Here is a 16038-nt window from a genome sequence, read left to right on the forward strand (position 1 = left end):
TTGAGATATTAGACTAATTCTTTTTCATTTTTACTTTAAAAAAATTTATTTAATATTTTTATAAAAGGAATTAAAAAAGTACATGATTGGGTAAAATTTATTCTCGAAACCCTGAACATATTCAATGTCTTATCTAAACTATCTGATGTATTACTGAGCTTCTGCATCATCCATAACTTCAATAAATTTGCTTTCTAAATCAAATTCAAAAGAAACAATTCCTTTTAATACTATTAAAGCTTCTTTAACCTTTAACCTCTCTCTTGGAATGAATTTTGTCAATCCATCAATTATGTATCGAAGCTATTTCTCATAAGCAAGGTTTTAGAAGTCTGCATTATATTGCAAAGGTTGGTGCTTGCTAAAAACTAAATTCGCTTAAAATCCTGAAATCATTGTATATAACAAATAACCTATTAACCAAAAAAAAAAACATTTACAAGAGATACATCTATAAATTCATGAATGATTCATGTGTATATTTCAATAAATTACCTAAAGAACATGCTTCACTCTTCAAATTAATATAATAAATTTTTTAAATATTTATAAGGTTTTATCTATAAAATACTCTTTGACTTGGATTTTACTGTACAGGTACTCCTAAGTTCATGTATTCCTAAGAGTAAATATCAAATTTTGAGGGATCATAACATTCTGGAGCTTGGAATATAACATTTCCTTTCTTTAGATGAATTAATATAAATATAAATAAGTATCATAGCTTCATTTCTTATTTTGAGATGTAAAAAGGACTTTACATAATTATCAAAAGCATATCCAGATTATTAAGTGAGATTATCTGCAAATCCAAAATCAGCTTATTAATTAATTAATTAATTTTATTAAATTTAAGATTAGAATAATGCATTTAATCAAATATCAATGAAAGATTTACAAACAACTGCGTTTCCATTGTAATCAATTAGGATATTATCCATCTTCAGATCATTAACTAAGCATTTCTTAGAATGAATAAAGTAAAGACCCTCTGCAATATCCTTTGTGTATTTAATAGCAGATAACTCATTCAATCTTTAATTTTAGGTATTCTTAATAATATCACTCAATGTTCCTATTTTTTATCGAGATATTCCATTTAATTTATGCATTAAGAGATGGATGCTATAAAATTTTGAAGGTAATGAATGATATATACCTAAACATTCGGTAAGGACTAAGAAGATATAATCATTTCCTTCTATCTTGTGTAGAAGATTGGCTACATAAGGAGAGCCCTTGCATTAATTGAGCATTTAGATTTCTTACTAAACTTAACCTAAAATAACTTGATCAACATTGTCCTTTGAATCTTTAATAGGAATTCCTTTGATAGCATACCTCTTGTTAGTTGATTTTTCCTTTGCTAATACAACTAATCCATGAGCTCCTAACCCTAAAAATCTAAATTCATCATATCCTTTTTGCAATAACTCGCTCTTCATATCTTTGTAAACCATATTTTAGGCTTTACTCAATGTAGGTTCATTAATGTCAGAAACTTTTGGGATTTTTAGAATAAATAATGATTAATGCTGCTTATACTAAAAAATGTTTTGATTTATGGCTTTAAATTGATAGGAGGCCTTAAATTTAAAAAAATGATACTCTGATAGTTGAATATCATCAAATAATTATGGAAATTAAAAAAATGCAATTTACTAAGCAACTCTTGTTTTTGAAGCATTTAAATACCCTTATCTGCATACATCTATCTAATTTTCTATCTATTTTGGATATGCTGAAGTAGCTTCAACTTTACCATTTCGTGTTGCTATTGATTTTAGCTGATTTATTCCATTAGATCTACCTTATTTTACTAATTATTCTTTTACCTATTAATTTAACAAATTAATCAAATTATTAAAATATTATGAAGAAACAAAGAGCGACTTTAGTTTTTCTCAACGAATTCATAAACAAAAACATATGCATTAATTAATTAATAGTATCATGATTACATATTAGAATATTTGTTTTTTGTTAATATTTAAGAGTAGCTAGCTAATCTTTTATTATGAAAAGTGAACATATTTTCAAAAACTTATTTATATATATTTATAAAGCAAATAATTTTTTATTTAATGCTAAAAATAATTAATTTATATTATATATTGCTAATAAATAATCTAAAGGATTGGATTTATTTATTTATTTACACCAATAAAATCTATTTCAAAAATATTAAATATGAGAATCTATGGATATTTTGATCTTTTATAATATAAAGCTTTTTGAAAACATTTAGTTAAAAATAGATATTTATTCTATTAATTGTATTATTTTTGCTAAAAATTTTAATTATTTAATAAAATTAATTGTAAAAAATATATGAATTTATGTATTCATTTTTATAGTTATGTAGTTAACACTAAAATATTAAAGCTAATTAAATTATAATTTAATCATTCATATATCAATTTTATATATAATTTTATTATTTAATTTGGCCTGTCAGTGGTAACCATTTTATTCTTCTTTTTTGGCATGAACTAAAATTTCAGTGTATAACCTTGAAAAAGGCAGTACCCTAGGGTACTTTACATAAATAAAAATACTATATAAAATTTAAAAGTAAAGAAGTATTAATATTTTGAATTTATTTCCTTTAAATAAAGTAACATCATTTTTAATAAATTCAAACTATATTAACAAATAATAATTACAAATATTTTGAATTTGTTTTTGTAGAATATAAATATTTTTATGTAAAAATAATCACTATTAATTATTGTAAGAAAATTTCTTCAATGAAAATTTATTATTCTTATATTCAGATAATAACATTATTTTCATTTTATCAAAGTATATGACTTCAAAAGCGTTTAGAATTCTTTTAAAAATGTCTTTTTACAAATTTTTCAATATAATAAATAATATAGTTGTGCTACAAAAATAATATATATAGCAAAATATGGAAAATTAATTTTATATAAAATGCTTATTTTAGATCAATATTTAATTAGATACTTTTCATCTTCTTCTTCTTCTTTTGGAATTCTTGGTTTCTATAAATTTGCATACTCCTAAATCTTCATTACAGTTGGGGCAAGAATGAAATTTATCTTTGACAGCTTTAACTGTTCCAAGAGTTAAAAGTGCAGATGCTAAACCAATCAAACCTGGAGCTCTTTAATATTTTATGTCAGTGATAACTAATTTATTACATTTAGGGCAAACTACTTAAACTGGATCAGATGACTTTGCACATATTTGTTTAGCGGTTAGCTGAGCTACTTATTGCTATTATTATTACTAAAATTATGGCTAATTAGTATGTTCCTATTATTAGTATACTTATGGTTAATAAGATTGAGGTTATTTTTAATACTATGAGTTATTATTATTTTATTTCTATGCTGTTAGAGGTTAATTTGATATTTATTATTATTATAAATAGTATGCTGAATTTTATTAAGACTTCTACTCATACTAGTTTTAAGGCTAATTTAAATTCAATCCCTATATTTAACACATTTAAGGCTGAGAAACAAATGGCAATTATTAATTTTAAGGATTCATTTATTCATCAAAATCATTTTGAATAGTCTTTTACTGCGGGGGTTTTAGCTTTAATTTATTTGTTTGTTTATCTATTTATTATATTTCAATTATTGATAATATGAAAAGTTACTATTTAAGAAAGGAGCATCTTGATGGGTGTTATTTAAAAAATCAGATTTAGTCATTGAAATTAAAGTAAAGATCTTAAAAAATCTGATGAATTTTTGAAATTGTAAAAAATAATTGCTTTTGTTGGATGAAATTTTTAATTAAATTATCAATGACTTGTCTATTTCCCAAATAAACATATTTTTATTGCTTAAAAAACATTCAAAATAATGTAAAATTAATTAAATCAGAAATAGAAAAAAAAAAATTTCTTTTAATTTCTATTTACTGATGATATGGATATTAATTAAAACAATCTATTAAGGAATTAATTATTTTACTCTTTTTATGAATTTCCAGGCTAGAATGAGAATCATTAGTTAATATATTTTTCAAACTATCATAAAATTTCAATATGTGTTTTAATATGAAGGATTTTTTAAAAACAAACATAAAAAGGTTTCTTGCCATTTATTTCAATTTATCTACAAAACTTTGATAATAGTATGAATTTAATAAAATTTAGCTATAAAATAAAACAAATCTTTGAAACTTAATAAAATTTAATTAAATGACTAAATTAGAGGTTAAATATTTTTAATATGAAGCAAATTAAATTTTATACATGTAATAATAATTATGATATAAAAAACATATTTATTAGCAAAAAAAATAATTATTAAATAAAAGAAAAACTAAATTTTTTAATCAAATACAAAATAAAAAGAAGAATTGTAAAATAAATCAATTGCTAACTTATGAAATTTCATTTAAAAAATATTAATGGTATATTTAAAAATAGGGATTTGATCTTATCTAGCTTAACTAAATTTTAAACTTATTTTATAAATCATTCTTAAAATTAATAAGATTGATTCTTTAATGATTGATTTTTTAGATAGATTTAGATAGTAAACTAAGATAGTTAAAATAAAATAAATAAATAACCTAAATTCATTTAAGCTTACAAAGAATTAAGATTAATGAATGATATAAAATTGGATTAAAAAAATAAAATAATTAAAAATTATTTTGTTTATTTTAATAAAACTTTATTTTAAATAAGAGTTATTAATTAGGTTTTTATGGCTAGTAAAAAATATAAAATAGTAAAGCAAGTAAAATAAAAATCTTATAGAGAAATCTATATATTAAGATAAATAAAAATCAAATACTCAAAACATCATATATATATTCACATGAAGTTTTTTGAGGGAGGGATAAGATAGTTGATAAAGGATATTATTGTGAAAATTTTTTAACTTATAACACTTAAATTACTTTTTAATTTTTATTTGAGAATTAAATTACTATTTAGAAAGAAATATATTTATATTGCTAAAAATAACTTTTATTTTATTTTTATGAAATTGGATTGACTTTTGCAGGTCTAAATAAAATATTCTTTTAATATTTTTGAATTAATTTAATAAATAGACAAATTTATTTAAATTGATTAATTAATCTTTGAAAATTAATAATTGAAAAATAGGAAATTAAAAAAAATGATAAAATAGAATAAAATATAATTTGAAGAACTAGAAGAAGTAAATAAAATTTTCAAAGATTTAATTTTAAATTATTTTTTTATTAAAAGTTTATAAACTCAGATCTGTAAACTCACACAAAAGCGAAAATATTAATGTATATAATTTAAAATAATTACTTAAATTTCAAATCATTTAATAAATTTCAAATAAATATAATTAATTATATAATAAGTTGATAAAAAAACCAAATTTAATTCATTATTTATAAATTTTGAAGATTTCTAAATAATCTATTAATATCATTAATCATTTATTTAGTTTCTTTTTTTCTCTTTTATATATTTTTATACATTTAAATAACTTTTTATTTTTGAATTTATTCATTTTTAAATATTAATTTGTTATATTTTTTCAAATTTAATAAAATTAAATTTCAAATATTTGTTAAAGCATCCATAAAATTGATGAATAAAGTATTAAAAGCTTATCTTCTGCTTTAGCGTAATGCTCAAATCTCCTAAATTTGGATCTCTAACTTTAGTAAAATTTATTTACTTATATTTTGTGCTATTTTTTTAAAAATAAGAACTTAGAAAACAAATGCATTCCTTATATTTTTATTGAATACATTTAATTAGCTTTTTTCAAACTCTTTTTTGGGTTAATTTGATAAATAATTTTTATTGATATTTTAACATTTTAAATAATTTTTCTATTTTTTTTAATTTAAATTGTTTTATTCTACTAAATTTATTTTTATTTATATATATATTAACTTACTAAAAAAATATATAGCTATACCTAAATAGATGACTGTGGTGCATCAGAACTTGCCAAAGGTTTAGCAAACTGCGCTAATCTTTAAATTCTAAAAATAGACTTTGAGTAAAAATATTTTATTTATTTATATTGATATTTATTGACATAAATAAAGCAGATATACTATAATAAAACTTTAAATGATATTTTAATTGCCTATTTTTTTACTTTACAATTACTTTATATTATTTGTTGATAAAATGATTTTTATTGCTTATATCTGCATTTTTTAAATTTTTTATCACAATATTTCTGATAAAATAATTTAAGAGAAAATTAAATTGGTTCATTGGGCGTCTAATAATTATGTTCTAGTTTAGCATAATGCTCTAATCTCTCAAGTTTATCTCTCTAACTTATGTAAAAGACATTTTTAGTGAAATTTATTTACTATTAATAAATATTAAAAAAACAAAGATAAGTGTTATTATATTTAGTTTACTTAATTGATTTTTATTATATTTAACTAAAATTTTTTTTTCTACTTTATTTTTACTTTTCACTTACAAAACAATCAAATATTTAAGACTCATTCGAATTACTTTACACTAAAATTATTAAGAAAAAACAATATAGGTGATTAAAATCTATCAAACTTAGCTTCTGAATTAGCTAAATGTATTAATCTTTCAGCTTTATCATTAAATCTTCAGTAAATATAATTTATTTAATTCTTTTAATATTTTATTTAATGAGCAAAGTTAAGATAATCTTTAAATTGTTTTGTCTTTATTTTCTGTAAAATTTATTTTTGCTTATTTAATTAATCAGAATTATTAATTTATTTAAAATTATTTTTTAACTTTAGCTTTAAATTTTTTATTAATTTTTTATTGTTATTTTCCTATAATTTCTGATTATTTTTCTCTTAAAAATAATAGAAGAAATAAAATAGGCAATATAAGTGCATCAAGTTTTGGTTTTGGTTTAGAAATGTGTATTAATCTTTTAAATTTAACTCTTGACCTTAGGTGACATATTTTATTTGTTTTTAAAAAAAAAATATTTTCTCATTTTTATTATTAATTGATGTTTTTATTTATTTTTTCTTACAAAATTCTAAATTATTTTCTTGAATTTAATAATTAATTTTGTTAAAAATATCAAAGTCGAAATAGTATTGGTACATAGGGTGCATCAAACATAGGCTTAGGCATATCAAAATGCGTCAATCTTTCGTTTCTGAATCTTGACTTAAGGTTAAAAAGTTTCATTTGCTTTTCTTTAATATTTTTATAATGTTTATTTTGTATTAGCATTTTTTATTTTTATTGCTTTATTCTTACCTGTTTTCAATTAGCTAACCCATTTTATTAAAATAAAATTACAGTAATAATAAAATTGGTGATTCTGGTATATCAAATGTATGTTTTGGCATTGCAAACTGTTCTAAAATCTAAAATTTAACACTTAATCTAGAGTAAAAATAATTTTTTTATGTCTTAATTAATATTTTAGATATTGATCTAATCAAAAAAGCCTGTAAAACCCACCTTTAAATAAAAATTTTTTTATGTAGAGTTTTCTCAATAGTGTTTATATAATTTTAATTTTTTAATATTTACATTTTTAATTATTTTATGGCATTTACATGCAAAATCTTACTTAAAACACCTATCAAAAAAAGCTGTTGCCAAAATCTTTAAAGATACAACTCAATTGTTAAATCGTAGGGGTAGGGATAATTTTAATTAGGTTCTGCTTTATCTAAGTGCACTAATCTCAAAACTTTAGCGCTCAGCCTAAAGTAAAATTAATAATTTATGATTATTTTTTTAAAAGCAAGTTTTATTAAATAAAAAGCATAGTTTTATATGGGCAATGAATATTATTAATATTTTTGCTTAATTAATTTATATTATTGTTTGTATTTCACTTTAAATTTATTTTTAATATTTTTCTTTTTTTAAACATTAAATTTTATTTTTTAACAAATATTTACATTAAATTTTCTCTTAAATCCAAAAAGTTAGAATGAAATAGATTCTAGATCTGCATAAGAATTAGGAAAAGGTTTAGCAAAATGTGTTAATCTTTAAGTTTTAAAACTAAATCTGAAGTAAAAATAATTTACTTATTTTTATTAATTAATTATTCTTCTCAATACAAAAGCTAAGAAAGCATCATAATATTTTAAAAATTAATATCGTATCTTTTATTGTCAATTTTTTTTTTCTTAAAATTTGAGCATAATTTTTTTAAAGCTTATTAATTCTAAAATTTATTTACCATTCAAATCTACTTTTACAAATAAATTCTTTCCAAATAAATAAATGAATTTTTTCAAAAATATTAACAGAATGAATAAAATAAAGACTTAAGGTGTATAAGGAATAGGTTTAGGTTTAGCAAAGTGTGTTAACCTATCAACTTTGGAACTTGCCTTAGAGTATATTTTTTATTTAATTTTTTTATTAAATTATTATGATTAACAAAGTGAAATGTAACAAAATTTATGATTGTTAAATTATTCCTAGCTTACTTTCTTTCAAAGCTATTATTTAGTCTACTTGTTGGGCTGAAATATTTATTTAATTATCCAAATTGATTATTTTTTAATAAATATTTTTTTTATCAGATTTATTCTTTTTCTTTATTTCTTTTTAATTAATTAAATTTATCCAAAAAAATATTTAGATCAAATGAAATTGAGGCACAAGGAGCATCAGACTTAGGTAAAAATTTATCAGAGTGCTCTAACCTCTCAAATTTGACACTTGATATTTGGTAAAATAAATTATTTTATTACAATTTTAAAATCATTATTTCAAAAACAAAAAATTTTTATGATATAAATTTTTCTTTCTATTTTTCATTAGATTTTTTTATTTATTATTTGTTTATCTTTCAGTTTTATATTGAATTTATTAATTTTTTCAGATTAAAACATTATTTTTTGATAAAATAAAATTATAAAAAAAGTTCTAATTAAATTGGAGTTTAAGGAGGATCTGATTTTATATCTGCAATAGCTAATTGTGCTAATCTCTCAACTTTAAAATTCGACATTAGGTAAGAATAAATTTTTTAGTTTTATGATTATTTAGTCTCCTTATTTTAACATTTAAGAGTAAAAAACTGAGTTCAAATTGAACATTTTTTTTTATTATTAAACTTAATATAATTCTTTTTGTAATAAAATTAAGCATTTTTCCATTTAGTAAACAAACAAAGATATTTATTTACTTTAACTAAAAATTTACTTAAAATTAATTAAATAAAAATATACTTATAAAAATAAAGCAGCAATCAAATTAAGAACTCCGATTCACAAGAAATATTTTCTGGTTTTGCAAAATTTGTCAATCTTTCAACTTTGGTATTATCACTTTGGTAAATGCTTTTTAGATTTAATTTATATTTTTTTAATTTTTTAGTTAAGTTAACAAAAAAAATTTACTATTAATAAATATTTTTAACATTAAATTTGTTTGTTTTTATTGACAATCTTAACTGTAAATGTTATTTTACACCTTTAGATTTACATGTTGATTCTTTCATTATATTATTTTATTATAATATTTCATAAAAAATATAACAAAATTATATTATGCTAAAAGTTTAAATTAAGTAGGAGCATAAATTGCATCAAAGTTAGGTTATTAATTAGCAAGATGCGCAAGCCTCTAAAATTTGACAGTTGATCTATTGTAAAATTTTTAAAAAGTTTTTATTAATATTTTTTTAATTTAATTTAACTATTTTTTGAATCTTAAATTAACATTTTATCTTATATTTTTAATATTTCTTTCTCTTGATTTTTTCATAGATATTATAAAATTTCTCTCAAAAATAAAAAAAGGGGTAATTTCCTTGGAGAATAAAATACATCAGACTTAATTTATACTTTAGCAAAGAGATCTAAAATTTCAGAGTTAACACTCAACCTAAAGTAATTTATATTATTTTTTATTAATAAAGAGAAAAAAACACATTTTCATATATTTGATTGATTATTTTTATTTATTCTTATTTGATTTCCCTAAAAAATTCTCTTACTCTTACTTGATTTCATAATTATTTATATTTAGTATTTTTTCTTATTTTAATATATTTTAATAATTATGTAAAACATTAAAAGTCTCAACCATATTGGTGATGAAAAAATATCGGATTTAGGTTATGCTTTATCAAAATGCATAAATCTCTAAACTTTGAATCTAGGACTTAAGTAAAAATAGTTTATTTACTTTTAATATTATTATTTTTTATTAATTTCAACAAAAAAGGTTGAGGAAGCAAAAATTATTATTTTTAATAGTTTTTTATATTTATTTGTTTTGAATTTGAGTTGCTAGTTTGTATTTACTTAATTACTTTTAAGAATTTGTTTTATATATATATATATATATATATAGAAAATATCCTTTGATATATAAAAAGTTAAAATAAAATTGGTTACAAGGGTGCAAAAGAATTAGGTTATGCTTTATCAAAATGTGTTAGATTATAAAATTTGGTACTCGATCTTTAGTAAAATATATTTAATTTATAAATAATTTTAAAAATAAATAAAAATTATTCAAATTATTACTTTCTACATTTTAAATTAGCTAATTTTTACTTTTAAATTAATTTTAATTAAGTTTATATAATATAAACATTTAATTTAATTAAACATATATAATAGAAATAATAAAATTGGTACTAAGGGCACATCAGATTTAATTTTTAGTTTGGCAAAGTGTAAAAATCTCTCTAATTTAGCAATTAAACTAGTGTAAATAATGATTTTATTTTAATAAAATATTTGTACTAAGCATTTTAATAAATAAAAAAAATAATACTTTCAAATCTTTATTTGTGCATCTATGATTTATACTAATCAATTTATTTCTAAATTTTCAACTTTAATTTATTTAATTCTTAAATTTATCTACTATTTAACTAACTACTAAAAAATTTGCATAAAAATATAAAAAGAAATAATGAAATTAAAAACGAAGCTGCTTAAGAAATAGGTTCTGCTCTAATAAAGTTCCCTTGCATCATAAATTTGACACTAAATCTATAGTAAAAAACTTTTTGCTTTTACATTTATATTATATTTATCTATATATGCTAGTGTTAATAAATCAATAATTAATTACTTTTACTTTCTAATTTGTTTTTTTTCATTAAGATTCATTGTTTTTTTTACATTTTCTTTTTAATAATTTAAAATTTTTATTTCGAATTGATAAAATTTAAAAAAATTAAATGGAAAATTTTATTTAATATAATTCAGAAGCAATTAAATTGATGATACGGGTATCATAATATTATGCTCTTGCTTGTAAAAGTGTGTTAAGCTCTTATAAATTAAGCTCATGATAGAGTATAATAAATATTATATAATTACTTTTGAAAATATTTTAATATAAACTAAAATCAACAAAAACCTAATAAAATTATTTAAAATTACAAAATTCTAGCTTTTTCACGATTTTATGATTTTTTACTCGTTCAATTATTTTATTTAATTTTGTTATTGATAATTTTCATTTTAAATTCTAATATACTTCTTAAAATTAATAAAGTCACGAAGAAGAATTTGAGCTTGATATTTATAAAAGCAAGATTCTTAAAATGAAGAGATTGATTGAATTCTCATTCTATAATTACTGATTGATTAATTTACTGTTTTTTTTATGTGTGAAATTAAAATATTTATTTTATGTAGAATTTATTATTTAAATATGAAATTATTTTTTTTAATTAAAATAAAAAAAAAATATTGATGCTGAAAATTGCCAAAAATTTGAAAAAGTTTTGAATATAGTTTTTTTACACTATAGTATATTTTTATTTATTTTTTTTCAATTTACAAATTTTGTTGAATAGTGACTTTAATTTCCTCTTTCATAAATATTTTATAAAATATTTTCCATTTTAAATACCTATATTAACAATCTTTTGTGATATCAGATTTTACAATTTATTTATATTTATTTATTGGTTATTTTTCATTTATAAACCTCACCAATATCAATTATCCTATAAAATTGATAAATTCTAAAAACACTTATTTTTAGTTGGATAGAATTTAACATAACTATATCAAACATACTCATTTTATAACAAAAATTAGATAAGAAGCCAAAATGATTTTGTAAATAAACAAAATAATAAAATTTTAATTTTTTAAGATTTATTTATTTATTTATTGCTTTTTTTAATAATCAAATAAACTAATTGATTATCAATAAAATAGAGATAAAATATAATTAATTAAATATAGTTAGTTAGTAAAAAAATAAAAAACAAATAAAGAAATAAAGAAGCAAGTTTACAAATATGGGTCAATGCGTAATTTTTAAACATGTAGAAAATCCAAAAAAACTTTATTAAATAATAAATTTAAACTAAAAAGGTTTAAAAGGAAAAAGTCAATGAATCAGAATTAGATTCTTAATAAATATAAAATAATGTTAATATAGAAAGTGAATAGATTAGTATTGTTAAAATTGATGACTTTGATTAAATATAAAACTAGAAAGAAATCGAATTAAAGTAAATATTTCAAAATATTTTTTTATTTAAATTTATTTAAAATAATCTTTTTAAATAATTAATAATACTATTTTTTAAATAAAAATTTTTTTTAATTATTGAAGTGCTTCTACAATCTCAAATGAAGAAATTAAACTAATAACAGATACTTTAATTAATTGCCGCAATTTAAGTCGTTTATCTATCTAAACTATATATACTTATATTAAGTAAATATTTATAAAACATACAGATGATCATTTTGCTAATTCTTTTATTCTAAAGGAAAATTAAGAATGAATTATAAATATTTATATTAAAAATTTTAATAAATAAATATAAACAAATTTTTTGAGAAAATATTAATTAAATTTACCCCAAACAAATATATTGATTGATAATAATATCATTTTTATTATTAAAATCTAAATTTATTTAGATTTTAGGGTATGCCTGCCTTTAGTTAATATTTTCTAAATTTAAATATATATGAAGACTTAGTGATCAATATTCATATTAATTATAAATTAAATATTTATTAAAATAATAAAAAGAAAAATTAATGAAAGTGGAGCTCTTGAGATTGCTAATCTTTTAATTAAATAAAAAAATGTAACGAACTTGACTCTTAGCTATTTGTAATTAAAACAAAAAAAATAAATTAATGTTTTTTATTGATTTAAATATAATATTAAATTAATTTTTAACAGGTAAGGGAATAGTGACTAAGAAGGCTTAATATATCTTATTAATTCTTTAAAAAGGCTTGATAATCTAATTAGCTTATCTCTATTATTTTGTTTAGAGTAATTTTCAATAAAATAATTAATTTTCTATTAAATAAATAATTTATCAATAAAGTTTAATAAATTAAATTTAAATAACTGATAAAAATGCAAAATAATAATTATTTTTTATGTAAGTTAATAATATGATAATGTTAAAGTAACTTAAACTTTAGTAAATTCACTCGAGCCTTTAAAAGATCTTACTGATTTGAGCCTTAAATTTTAGTAATTTATTAATTTTAGAAAGTAAGTACAGGAGGGTAATTAAGAAGGATATAATATTGACCTAATAATTGTATTTTTTGAAGTTTTCAGATAGATTTTATTGATATTTATTTATTTTTCTAAAACATTCCCCCTATCCTATAAGGGTTAAATAATTTATTCATTTAATTTAATATGAAATATAATTTTTGACTAAATTATTTGATTTATAAATTTTTATTATAAAAATAAAAATATCTATCAGTTTTTCAATGAATGTTGAATAAGTGAATTAATTAGCTAACTCTATTAAAAATTGTAGTAAAATCATTAAATTAAGTCTCTTAATAAGGTATAAAATATTTATATTTACAAGTTAAATAAAATAATATATAAATAAATAAATAATTATCTAAATTGATTTGCTGATAATTATATTTTTAAATATTTATAAAATTAGAACTGATGATTATTAGAGCTTGAAGTCAATGTTAGATATTTTATAGAATTTAAAAGATTTAAATGAATTAATTCTTGATTTTGAGTAAAACTTTTTGCTTTTCAAAATTAATTTTTATTAGAATGTTAAAAAATTAGTTAATCTAATCTACAAGGCTTAAAAGGAATAGATTATTTATCAAATAATGAAAAACTCACTAAAGTATCTATTAGTTTAGAGTATTTAGTTAACTTTATTTTATTAAAAAAATATTAAAAATAAAATAGCTATTTTTTAGTAATTTATTATTACAAATTTCTAATAAATAGTTCATTTATTGATTTAAATGAATGAAGTTATTTAATTAACATTTTGAAAATAAATATATTTTTAACAAATTTTAATTAGTTATTGTAAAATGAAAGATGAAGAAGTCTAATTTATTGCATCTACTTTATAAAATTATAAATTGATAACTCATTTGAAACTTAAACTTGGGTGGGTTATTCTTTTTAATTAATTATTTCATTTAATTTATTTTTTAATATATAAATTTTCTAAAACTAAATTAATTGATATAGAGATGAAAGTGTAGATCCAACATTTCATTTACATTATAGTGCTTAACCGTAATATGATATTAGATATTTATTTTAATTTAAATAATTTAATTTTAATTTTATTCAAATAAATTATTTAATTAATTATCTCTTTTTTTAATAAATAATTTTAATAAGATATTGCCCTTTTAATAAAATTGGAGTTTTAGGAACTCAGTATTTATCCTAATCATTAGAAAAACTTTCAGATTTAATTAATTTAAATCTTATTATATGGTAATTGTTAATAATTATTTTTTAAGAATTAATCAAAATAATATGCAATCAATTTTTACAATTATAAGAAATAGAAAAATAATTTGAGTGATATTTTTTTTACAAAATAAATTTCCTATTATAAAAGCTCATAGAATTCTTTAATAATATTAATTCGATTATTTTTAAAATAAACAATAATAAAAAAATAAAAGTTGGAACAATATTGGACCGATTGGAGCATAGAACATTTCTTTTTGCTTATAAAAATGTTTGAAGCTCTCTAATTTATATCTGAATATGTCGTATCTTCTTAATTTTTATAATAAATAATCTATCATTATTATTAAAAAATAAATTATTTTTATTAAATTTTGATGTGTTATATTTACAAAAATAATTTAATTTATTAGAGGTTGCGATGTTTAATTTGAAGGAGTGAAATAAATAGTAGACTCATTAGAAAAATGCTAAAAATTAACCACTTTAGATCTTCGTTTTAGGTAATTTAATTAGAAAAAATTATTCGAATTATTATTAATATTTTTAATCAATAGAAAACTGTTTTAATAAAAATAAATAACAGCATTTTGATTTACTTAAAAAATAGCATTTACTATTATTTACTTATTTTTTAATAGTTTTTATATATATAACAAAATCTATTATTAAAATCATTTAGTTATAATTATTATATGGACTATGAACTAGACCAAATTAAAATTAAAAGACTTGATAAAAGGATATTAAAAATGAAGAGATTGGTAACCAAATATTTTACTTATGATGATGCAAGATAAATATATTTGATGGATGATTGATTCATCTGAATATTGAATATAATAAATACATATTGCTAATATTTACAAGTATAGTTATTAATATTTTATACAATTAGTTAAAAAACTAAATATTTTCAAAATAAAAATTTGAGAATATTTTCTTTAAATATATATAACGTACTTTTATTGTATGAATAAAATTTTCTTTAAATTTTTTTATAATTGTAGCTTTTTCATTCAAGAACTAATTTTTTAGACAATTCTTTATTTGAGTTTGTCCTTAATTAAATAGGAATTATTATGGTATATGTAAATGAAAAATCTATTTAATGGTTTAGATTCCACTAAAAGTTAAATAAAAATATTAAAAATAAAAGAAATTAATTATAAAAGAAATTATTACAGATTTAAAATTAATACATATTATTTATTCATGATAATATATAAAAGATAATAAGAATGCGAATATAGTAAAGTTAACAAATTTTGTCTAATTTACACGTATTTCTGCGATTATTTGTATTTTAAAATTTTTTAAGAATCCTAAATTTTTGAATCAGGAAAATTTTAAAAAAAGATATTTTAATATAAATCGCTCATTCATTAATTCACTTATTA

At 18.5% G+C, this 16038-nt stretch overlaps 4 protein-coding genes across 4 annotated transcripts in view; 2 read left to right on the forward strand and 2 right to left on the reverse strand. All coding sequences in view use genetic code 6, as the record gives it.

The window, feature by feature from the left end:
- The window catches only part of TTHERM_01428470 (kinase domain protein), a gene marked incomplete at both ends in the record, with an annotated part of 2368 nt that extends 336 nt beyond the window's left edge, over window positions 1–2032 (reverse strand). Inside the window, 8 exons of the mRNA XM_001009933.4 lie at window positions 83–413; window positions 496–514; window positions 572–685; window positions 762–820; window positions 899–1075; window positions 1160–1501; window positions 1663–1835; window positions 1962–2032. Of these exons, the coding sequence (XP_001009933.4) occupies window positions 83–413; window positions 496–514; window positions 572–685; window positions 762–820; window positions 899–1075; window positions 1160–1501; window positions 1663–1835; window positions 1962–2032 (1286 nt within the window). The remainder of the gene's footprint in view (window positions 1–82; window positions 414–495; window positions 515–571; window positions 686–761; window positions 821–898; window positions 1076–1159; window positions 1502–1662; window positions 1836–1961) is intronic.
- Window positions 2033–2973: 941 nt separating this feature from the next.
- TTHERM_01429470 (LITAF-like zinc ribbon domain protein) lies at window positions 2974–3522 on the reverse strand (the record flags this gene model as incomplete). Its single annotated transcript, XM_001009934.1, has 1 exon — window positions 2974–3522. The coding sequence occupies one exon, from the start codon at window positions 3520–3522 to the stop codon at window positions 2974–2976; it is 549 nt and encodes a 182-aa protein (XP_001009934.1).
- A 1532-nt stretch (window positions 3523–5054) lies between these two features.
- Window positions 5055–11528, forward strand: TTHERM_01429500 (kinase domain protein; the record flags this gene model as incomplete). The annotated part of the gene is made up of 23 exons (XM_001009937.3): window positions 5055–5159; window positions 5210–5256; window positions 5553–5642; window positions 5898–5987; window positions 6192–6281; window positions 6484–6573; window positions 6803–6892; window positions 7031–7120; window positions 7252–7341; window positions 7549–7668; window positions 7891–7980; window positions 8221–8310; window positions 8559–8648; window positions 8844–8933; window positions 9165–9254; window positions 9482–9571; window positions 9724–9813; window positions 10003–10092; window positions 10305–10394; window positions 10552–10641; window positions 10845–10934; window positions 11149–11238; window positions 11441–11528. The coding sequence occupies exons 1-23, from the start codon at window positions 5118–5120 to the stop codon at window positions 11526–11528; spliced, it is 2007 nt and encodes a 668-aa protein (XP_001009937.3). The 5' UTR covers window positions 5055–5117.
- Window positions 11529–12370: 842 nt separating this feature from the next.
- On the forward strand, window positions 12371–13004 carry TTHERM_001429500 (transmembrane protein, putative; the record flags this gene model as incomplete). Its single annotated transcript, XM_012796076.1, has 3 exons — window positions 12371–12413; window positions 12518–12622; window positions 12947–13004. Coding segments are annotated over 3 exons (206 nt in total), but the record flags the coding sequence as incomplete, so codon positions are not given.
- Between the last annotated feature and the right edge of the window lie 3034 nt (window positions 13005–16038).

The sequence above is a fragment of the Tetrahymena thermophila genome (genome assembly GCF_000189635.1).
Source record: "Tetrahymena thermophila SB210 genomic scaffold scf_8254773, whole genome shotgun sequence".
NCBI lineage: Eukaryota > Ciliophora > Oligohymenophorea > Hymenostomatida > Tetrahymenidae > Tetrahymena > Tetrahymena thermophila.